Source organism: Phlebotomus papatasi, chromosome 2 (genome assembly GCF_024763615.1).
Source record: "Phlebotomus papatasi isolate M1 chromosome 2, Ppap_2.1, whole genome shotgun sequence".
Classification (NCBI taxonomy): Eukaryota; Metazoa; Arthropoda; class Insecta; order Diptera; family Psychodidae; genus Phlebotomus; species Phlebotomus papatasi.
The window spans coordinates 83,802,457-83,812,647 of NC_077223.1; the positions used below are offsets into that span (position 1 = coordinate 83,802,457).

Consider the following 10,191-nt stretch of genomic DNA (forward strand, 5'->3'; position numbering starts at 1 on the left):
TTCATTGAATTAAACGTTTATTTTGTGGTATCACAGAATATATTTACAAATATCAGTCGGAAATTAAAATACAAAATATTTTTCAGATAAATTCACAGGGGTGTGTGATGTGATGTTCCGAAAGTGTTATTTTTTTTATCTCAAAAAGTGTTTCAAGTGGCATAATACAAAAAAAAAGAGTAAATCTTTGGCGTCAACAGGGACAATATTTGTTGCTTTCTTGATATCTTGCATCGAGATATGGTTATAAATTTGCAGTTGATAAGGTGTTTTTTTTTCTTAGATACGCCAGCCTCGTCTATGTCTAGTACAGCCCGAAAAAAAGGTTTTTGATTGAGAAAATATAGCCCAGGAAAATAATCATTTCATGCGAACGAAGCAATTTCGTTCTCTCTTGTACATAAAATAAAAATAAACTCGCCGTAGATAATTGAATTTCACTTTGGAATTTCCATTTAGATTGGAATGAGTGTGCTGCATTATTTTTCCATTTAATTGGGTTTTTGGTATTGTGTGATATGTAGGCAGTTTTTCATTTATTGATACTCTCTGGCTAACTGGAAAAATTCTTGACTGAGATATTAATAAAGGAAATGCTGGCAGGGATGTGCCAGTGACTTGGTACACTTAACTTTACGTTTTTTTTTGCCCAGGAAAAAATGGATTTTCAGGAGGGATTTCTTCTTAGCCGGGAAATCCATTTTTTCTCTGTTTTTAGTATGAATTGTTTTACGCTGATTCACTTACCGCTATTGTAAATATTGTTAATAAGGGTTTCTTCGATAGATGATAAAATGGGGGAATTCGTTCTTTTTTTTTTTGGCCAAAGTGAAAGCCTTCCGGAGAGGCTGTTTTCAAGGTGCCTCCAAAAATTCAAATGGCACTGCAATTGTCTCCTTTTAGGGGAGCTGTTGATGAGAGGGGGCTTGTGGGATTGAAATGGCGCCCCCCTGGCCAGAGGGGGCCCATTAAATGAGGGGTGGATCGTCAAAATCTGTCCCCATCATCACGTCCTGGTACGATGGTCGATGTCGAACGAAAAAACGCGATACAACAGCCTCTCTGATTCTCTGGGCTACACGATAGCGCACTGTCCCGTATACTACTCCCAGAATAATCAGCACCACGAAAATGGGGATGAGAATGCCCCCGACAATGTGATGTGTACTGGGTGGACGCTGAAGTATAACCTGGACAGTGTCGGCTTTGGCCATTTCCACTGGCCTTGGGACACAGTAGTCCGCATCACTTTCATACATGGCATTGAACTGGTAATTGTCCGTCTCTGAACACAGGCAAGTGCCTCGGGATGAGTCCACAAGTGTCTGTAAACATCTCGAGTTAATTGGACAATCGCTGTTGTCCAAGTCCGAGGTGCTGCAATTTTTAACTACCAACAAAAGCACACAATTACTCTCAATTCAGACCAATTGACTGTGGAATTTTGTAGTTTGTTAACTCACCTGTATGTTCACAATAAACACAAATGGTTACGATTGATAAATTTATTGATATTCCAAGAAAACTAACAAAATTCATTTTCAACCAGCTGGTCGTCGTCCAAACAGGGTGTTTTTGTCTCACTCAGAAAAACTGACAGCCTTTGTCAATTTTTATTTACACAGTCTGCCACGTTGGCGCTGGGTGTTTTCGAAAATCAATTTGAAATCTCAAAGCCGCGGCCCACAGTGGGGCAGATACCCAAAAAGCTGGCAAAAAAATATTTTATGGTATTTTTGCATTCTGAATGACTAGAATGATTTATTTTCTTAAAATTGAACGGAATTAACACTTATTTGTTGAAATTTTTATCTTAGTATTAGAAGTAAAATATTTATTTTTTAGTATGAAGACCTTCGAATTTTGTTTTGTAAAAATCTTGCTTTTGCAGTTTTATGATCTTTTCTAACCTTAGCACTTTTTTTCAAGGCAAAAAGTGTTAAAGTGGCAAATCCGATAACGTTATCCTTTTCGAGGCATTAACCCTTTAACTCTTTCCGGACCGCAGCATATGCTGCAAGCCAATTTCACCATTTTTTAATCAAAAATATCTAAGTTCAGGAATTAATTGAAGTCTTACAAAAAATATCTTACATTTGGACATCCTTATAGTTTGTAATCATCCACAAGAATCGGATTTTTATCAGTTCTGAATAATTAAAAAACATTGTTTTTCACTGAATATTCATATGCTGCTTTGGGTACTCAGAGTCCCAAAAGAGACGAAAGAGTTAAGGACGAGAAGCTTTCCGCTGAACAAAATTCAATGAAATCAAAAATCCCTCGATATTTTAGCCTAAATAACAGATTTATGGTTAGAAAAAAATTTTCCTATCCCTAGAAGTCCTGGAAAACTATGGGTCATATATGACCCAATCGTCTTTAAAGACCTCTACACATTGGGAGCAATTTTCGTCAAAAATTGCGTTTTTGACAGAAATTTGACGTTTCCCCTTACAACGCTGCAAGGTATTTCCTCGGGTATTTCCTTCAAAAAAGCAATTTTTGACAGAAATTGCTCCCAATAATGTGTAGAGGCCATAAAGGTAAAAAAAAAACACAAAATTTTCCAGGCGACTGGTTTACTCGTTTGCTCTGTTATTTTTGAAGGATAAATAACTTGAATATATTTGTAATAATAAAAAAAAAATTTAGAGTACGAGTAAAACTTAAAACGACCAAAAATTAATTTTAAAAAAATTCATTCAATTTTTGGTCTCAAAGAGTCTTGAAGACAGGTACACAAAGACAATAATTTTTATGAAAAAAAAGTATTATTGTTTACTTCATTTTTAATTTTTATGATATTCATCGAAACAAGTTTCGCAAACTGGTAAGGTAACATAGAGATAAATGTCGCATGCCTCACAAATACAATTGGTCTTATAATCCTTTTTTTTTGATAGCACCATGTGCACCTCAGTTTTCTTCGAAACATGTTTGATGGTAATGGGTAGGTGCAATGTTGCTTGTCTCTGGGAATTTTAGACGTACAGTTGCACATTTCTGTGGATCCGGGAGTTCTTCCGGAGTTGATGCGTTCTCGATGAAGACTTCAAAGTCCACTTCATCCACGTCTTGTTCCAAATATATTATATCACTTTCGTTCAGGACAAAATTGTCGGCATCATCGCTATCTTCCGGGCATAATATGTGGATGATTTCGGGTTCATTGATCATGAATTTTTTTTTACATTTTTGAAGTCATCTACAAGACTAAAAAGTTATGAATTTACAACATATACGCAGAAGTATCTTATAAATTATCAAAATATTACCTTCTTCAGTCAGTATTGCACTGGGAAATCTCAGCTAATTGTTATATCACACAATATTAAACGAATAATTAACTATTTAGCGCACACATAAACAAAAACATGAAACAGTCCATCCATCCATTAGAGACAGATTCGGTATTTTTTTACCTTTAGGGACGATTGGGTCATATTCATATATGACCCATGAAAATTATGAAGCTTTCTTGAAAATGCCAATAAACTATAATTTTTACTTTGTTGAGAAATATTATGTATAGTTATTATAGTTTCTTGTCCCAAAAGGTTTTTGCTTAAAAAAAAATTGGAAATATTAAAAATATTAAAATTCAAGCACTAACGTGAAAATTTGAAAATTCGTTATTTTTGAGCTCAAATATTTTTTATATAGCAAATAGCTGGAGATTTGCAAAAAATATCCTAGATTCCTACATCTTTCTACTTCGTGATTATGTACAAACATTAGAAAGAAATAACTTCAGACAGTCAGGAAAAATTATTTTCTCTATGGGTCACGGGTGACCCAATCGTCCTTAAAGGGTTAACCCATTTCTTACCATGGTATTATACATCATACACAAATTGAGTGATTTTTGATGATTTATTTCTAGGCAATTTTTATCCGAATTGCTGTCGGGAATGGATTTTTAGTAACGTTAGTTATTCAATTACTCGAGAAAAATAGTCCGACAGAAATGAAAATACATTTTGTTATTATTTTCTTGCTTCGCGGAAGGTCATGCAAAATTTTTGCTCAAAATGGCGGACGGAAAATACGACATCCTGTCGAATTTGTTAAAATTGGCCTCCTTCTTCTTTCCTGATTTGAATTCTAGTTGCCAATTGGTGTTCTTGGATAGTTACTCTGTCTAAATCAATAGAGTTTGTAATGAATTAATACACAGAATTTAAATTCAGTGACCGTTAAGACGTGTGTTTGACAGAGGCTCCCCGCGCCCCCATAATAGGTAAAAAATTTTCTTTTCAAAAAATTCATCTACTAATCTGTAGGATACTAATCCCAAAATATGAACATTCTATCTCAAGTATTTCTGGTACAGTGACTGAATGGGTTAAGAAAAATCATTCTAGTCTAGAAGAATCATTCAGAAAGCAGAAATACCATTATTTTATGCCAGGTTTTTGGGTACTCTGCCCCACTGTGCGGCGGTTGAAGTTGAAAATAATATTCCCACAATAAGCCAAAATTTGCTTGAATTCCAAGAAATAATATCACAAAACCCTTAAATATTTCCATTTTTGCGTCAAATTGCATTAAATTTTACTGAATTCCTCAAAATTTGTTTTAACTAAGTCCCCAGCAGGCCGTTTCGGCTCTCACTTCCGCCGTTCGACATTTCGTTCGAAAATCACAAAAACAAAAATGGATTGTTTTGTTGAGGGAATTTGTGATAAAATGTGCCCAGAAAATGAGGTAAAACTGTAAGTACACCCACAATCATTCTCCAAATCCCAAGACAAACTCACCAGGTATCTGATTTCAGGAGAATCCGGGAAATGCTTGTGCATTTCTATGAGAAAAACCCCAAAACCGGGAGGGTTGAAAAAGGGCGAATGGTGAAGGCATTTGCCAGATCAGCTGCAGGAAAAGAGACCACAGCTCGGGATTTGAGGACTTTTGGGGCACTGAGAATGACCGTAGCCTACCTCTTAACTGAGTAAGCCACAAAGATTTCCATTGATACAAGAAAATGTAGCTAATTCTGATGATTTCTTCGCAGGATCTTCCCGGATGAGAGGAAAGCCTTCCATTTTGTCTATGATTTCATCTTTGACCGTCTCAGGGCTGTCCGGCAAGAGATTGTGCAGCAAAATCTCAGTCCTAGAGACACTCTGATTCTCATAGAACCCATGATCTACTTCATGGTGGTCAGCAGATACAAGTTATGCGAGGAATCCCTTGAAAACTTCGACCCAAAGATCTGCAGGCAGCACACAATGGAATGCATCCAAACAGCCCTGAAGTGCTACGACGAACTTCCAGATCGTCCAAATCGCCAGGTAATTGAATCAATATACTTACTGATGAATCTAGGAAATCAGGCTGCTCTAGCTCGAGCACTGTCCCTTCCGGGGCTTGCAAGTTCGTCAGGAATCTTCCTGACTTCCCTGAAAATGTCCCTATTTTGCTGGAGAAACAACTACTATCGCATCCTGACAATATGGAGCGAATTGCCGACAATTTGTTGCATTGCTGCAGCGGAAACGATTCCGGAAATCCGTGGGAAACTCTTGGCGACATTTGCCGTAGGTTTTCACAGCAAACAGCTAACAGTACCTCTGACCTGGCTGCAGAGAATACTCAGATACGGTGACAGGAGTCAGACAGAGAGAGATCTGAGGCGATTCGGTGTAGAAATCAATGGGACTGATGCGAGATTTGATAAGACGATGTTTGAAAAACGTGAGAAGTCTTTTCATTCCCGGGAAGCTATTGTTGAGGCTAAATTGTTGACACATCCAGTCACATTTCCAATTTAGCACTTGCACTTCATCATAAATAAGATGCAATTGATGCCGATTAAAAAAAGAAGCAAGAATAATGCGTCTGAGAGAGACAAAGAAGAAAGGGAAAATCATTTTTTTCTATGTACTGGGCTTCATTGTGAATAATTTAAAGAAAAAATAATTTTTGAATTCTTAATCTTAAGAAAAGCTCTAGAAGACTGCAATAAAATTATTATATTTTTTTTAAATACCTGAGACAGACTTTATTTTCTTTTATTTTAATTTTCCATCAATCGGAACGCTCCTCAATTCTGAGATTAATTGGCTTAAATTTTAAACTCGATTTTTAAGGCTAAGATTTACATTTTACGAGACAAAAGTGTTTCATTTTCAAGTCTCAAAGTCTCAAAGAAGCATTTAAGTTTTTATTTTTGAATTTGCAAAATTGAATTTACGGGACAAAGTGCAAAGGGAATAAATAAGCTTTGCAAAATAAAAAAAAATATTTTAAATGTTTTACTTTGCAATTTATGTTTCAGAATTTTATTTTTGTGGACTATAATGCCTAACGCACAATAACTTTTGTTTAGTAAACATGTTTTTGACATTTTAATGAGAGTGAATGAGATCTAGATCTAGTCATCTCGCTCATTCTTATGGGAAATTTTGAAAACATGTTTACTAAACAAAAATTATTGTGCGTTGGGCATAATGTTCAACGCACAATAACTTTTGTTTGTAAACATGTTTTTGACATTTTAATGAGAGTAAGTGAGTTTTAGATCTAGTCATCTCACTCACTCTTATAGAAAATTTTGAAAACATGTTTACAAATAAAAGTTATTGTGCGCTGGTCATAAAGGGGAAATTTCATTTTAAAAAAAAAAATGAAAAACAGAAAATTAAGTTTACTTCAAACGCAATAATATTTTTGCGAAAACATTTTTTAGCATGAATTTTTCTTTCAAGAGTTTACAAAAAAAATCTAGAATTAGAACTTTCTTACAAATTTAGAAAAAAAAGTAATAATTTTAATAAATCGTTCCAGCGAATATTTTTAATTTTTAATATAGAATTCTTCATATTTATAATTAAGTAATGGCAAAAAGTAAATGAGCAGTAATGGCTGCGGCACACCTTTTAGATCAAGAAAATTTCATGAAATCAAAATTCACATCCTTTTCCATCTCAAATTGTTTGCATAAGTCTATCTTATTCTTTCCTACTCTTCTTCTTCTTCTTTTGAATATCACACCACATTTAATTTAGTTCAGTACAATTTTGAGACCGAAAGAGTAGAACAGACTTATACAAATCTTTAGAGAAAGAAAGAGATTCGAATTTCGACTTTATTCGAATTTCGACTTTAGCAAAAATTGAATTTGATCAGCAAATGATTCTAAAAGTTAAATTTTTTCGTGTAAAATTTAAAACTTGCCCAGTGACAACTTAAAAAGTGATCAGTAATTAATTTAAAAAATAGCAGTAAAAAATAAGACTTGAGACATTTCACCAAAAATTAAAAGTGAGCAGTAGAAATATTCGAGTTGATCTGTGAAAAATTGAAAAGTGATCAGCCAAATAAAAGCAGATCACTTTTTAATTTTTCACTGTCCAACTCGAATATTTGTACTGCTAATTTTTAATTATTTTTTCTCGCTGACCAATTTTTATTTTTTACTGCTCACTTTTATTTTCTTGCTGATTGCTTTATTTTTTTCAACTGATCAACTCGAATTTCTACTTTTTATTTTTTAATTCTTTACAGATCAATGATTATCTTTATTGCTCATTTAGATTTTTTTCTAATAAAATTTTATTTTTTACTTATCATTTCGAATTTTTTGCTAACAAAATTTTATATTGTTCTGCTCATTTTTTTAATTCTTTGATGATCCACTATAATTTTAACTTCTCGGAGTTCACAAGAGACCAGTTTTTTCTCTGATCAACTTGTATATTTCTATTGCTTTCTTATTTTTTTTGCTGACCAAATTGATTATTTTTACTGCTCGTATTACTTTTTTACCGCTTTTAATAAAATGCTGCTCTCTTTTAACTTTTAACCAAATGTTACTTTTTACTACTCGTATTTTCGATACCTTAAACTTAAATATATAATATATTTAGTCTTACAACATATTATAATAATTCAATTACCTTTTCTGATTAGCTAAGCCAGCTAAGCTTTTGAACGGTTTTTAAAGCTCCTCTACCCTATGAAAACATCCATTGACACTTAAATATTTTATATATAAGATCAAATTTTTCATTCTGGCAAAATTTTGATTTCGAACAAAGCTGATTTGGAAGTTCGAAGATTTTGACAACCTAGTAATATTCCTAATATTCCAATAATTTAGTAATTTAATGCAATTTTATATTGTTTTGAAGATGATTTAATAAATAAACAGAAAAGTAATTGCAAATTTTTAACAACTTCACTTTGCATAGATTCCAGTTTTCAAAGGTTTTTCGTATTTTAGCTGTTTTGTTTGTTTTTTTTTCGTTTTTGAATAGAATAATTTTAATACTTGACCTAAGTAAAGATCGCTAAAAAATAATATAAGTCCCACTTAAAGAGCTATGTTCAGCTCATTTTGAGATTTTTGAATTATCACTATTTAATACGCTTATAATCCGTGAAATATTAAGCCACGCCTTCTGAAAATCCTCTTTCAAAATGACAGATTGATTTAGGGGTTTGAGTGGAAACAACAATTAAAAAGACGCGGTATCTCTACATTTCTTCATTTTTTAATAGAGTTTAATTTTCAAACTCAATTTCTCCTTGGCATCTACGCAATTTTTGTCAAAAATTGTCCTTTTAAAAAATTTTGACGTTTCTGCCTAATGATTGGAGAAATTTTCTTTAAAAAAGCATCCTTTAAAATGCTCCTAGTGCGTAGACGGCTTTATAGCCATTTTCAACAACCTTATTTGATTGTTTTTGTGTTTTTATTGTCTTTTAATTTAAAGAGTTTGACTGATTTATTGATAGAAAGCCCCGCAAATATTCTTATACCATATCTTTTATCAATTAATAAATATAACTCTAAAACTAAAAATAAATAAAAGACAAAAAATTACACACTTTAACGCATGTTACTCACTGTTTATGCAAATCACTGTAAAATTTCAGTGTTTGACGTTTTTGGAGTCATTGCATTCTTGCAGAAGGTGTGGCTTATTTTTCATTTACATTTACATTTTTCCTTGAACATTATTTGTTTAGTTGTGGAAGTACTTTGATAGATATAATGACTCGTTAGAAATTAAAAATTCAATAACTTTTACTTGAAATGGTCATTGCCTACGGAATAGGTGTGATTGTAATTTATGGGCGGAGCTTACTCAATGTCATTTTTGACAGAAAAAAAACTATTTTTCTAAAAGAAAGACAAGAAAATAAATGTTTTCTGAATTATTGTGTAAATTTGAATAAAAATGTAAAAATGTTTAAAATTTCCTGTTTTAAAAAGATAGTCATTCTACAGCGAAAATCGTAAAATTTCGGAGATCTCTAGGGTAAGTGTGCCAAATTTAAATGCAATATTATTAATACAAATTGAATATTTTTATTACTTCTTCTTAAGGAGTGTTGCTTGGAACCTTGTAGACAGTTTATCGTCTTTATTTACTCTAAAATCATTCTTAATACATTTTAAAATAAATAAAAATGTTGACATAGCTTTGGTGTCCTATTTCGGCCACCGTCATTCTCATAGTTCTTTGCCCTTCGGGAATTCTTCATATGTGTTCTTCACGTCATCTCGTTTGTGGAAGCTGCATTTTTTGTTATTGTTTTGCACTGTATAATCTCTAGAGTATGTAAAAACCAGAAATTCATGAAAATTCGAGAAAGAAAAAATGTGGCCGGAATTGCAAGCTGGCCGGAATTGCAAGCTGGCCGGAATTGCAAGCTGGCCGGAATTTGGCACACTTACCCTATCGATTTTGCAAAATTTTACTAAAAAATGTGTATTCTATCTTTCATTTTACATTTTTAGAGCAATCTTGAGCGAATAAATGTCGCTTAATAAATCAGGGGGGGAGGGGATGATAACTTCTCGACAATATCGAATCGATAGTATCGATAATTCTGTATCTATTAGATTAAGTGAATGATGCATTTTTAAATGATATTCGACAATTGATATTATATCGTTCTTAAAAGAAAGTTACTGCTGATAATTAATTTATATTAAGTACCGCAAGATACAGCTATCAATTTAATTTTTCAAAATCTACAGGAGATATTATCGAATAGATGTTATTATGGCACCCCAGATTTTTTTTTCATTTTAGAAAAGAAACATTGAAATGTTAAGATATTTTTAGAGATATGAGCAAAGATAGCTATGATCACTTACGATATCCTAATAATTAATTGATAAATTTTATAAATTTATCACTTTTACTCGATTGATCGTGTCAATACTATAAA

The 10,191-nt window shown here is 32.8% G+C and overlaps 2 protein-coding genes across 3 annotated transcripts; one reads left to right on the plus strand and one right to left on the minus strand.

Annotated features, from left to right (window-relative positions):
• LOC129804794 (uncharacterized) lies at positions 1-1,600 on the minus strand. Of its 2 annotated transcripts, XR_008752020.1 has the most exons (3): positions 1,464-1,600; positions 748-1,390; positions 1-557 (listed from the first exon to the last, which is right to left on the minus strand). XR_008752020.1 is itself a non-coding variant. In XM_055852400.1 (2 exons), the coding sequence occupies exons 1-2, from the start codon at positions 1,537-1,539 to the stop codon at positions 969-971; spliced, it is 498 nt and encodes a 165-aa protein (XP_055708375.1). In that variant the 5' UTR covers positions 1,540-1,600; the 3' UTR covers positions 1-968. The 2 variants fall into 2 exon arrangements, 1 of the variants encoding a protein (XP_055708375.1); XM_055852400.1 differs by having other exon boundaries at positions 1-1,390.
• Positions 1,601-4,632: 3,032 nt separating this feature from the next.
• On the plus strand, positions 4,633-6,005 carry LOC129804774 (germinal-center associated nuclear protein). Its single transcript, XM_055852372.1, has 3 exons — positions 4,633-4,718; positions 4,781-4,954; positions 5,018-6,005. The coding sequence occupies exons 1-3, from the start codon at positions 4,660-4,662 to the stop codon at positions 5,775-5,777; spliced, it is 993 nt and encodes a 330-aa protein (XP_055708347.1). The 5' UTR covers positions 4,633-4,659; the 3' UTR covers positions 5,778-6,005.
• The last annotated feature ends 4,186 nt before the right edge of the window (positions 6,006-10,191 follow it).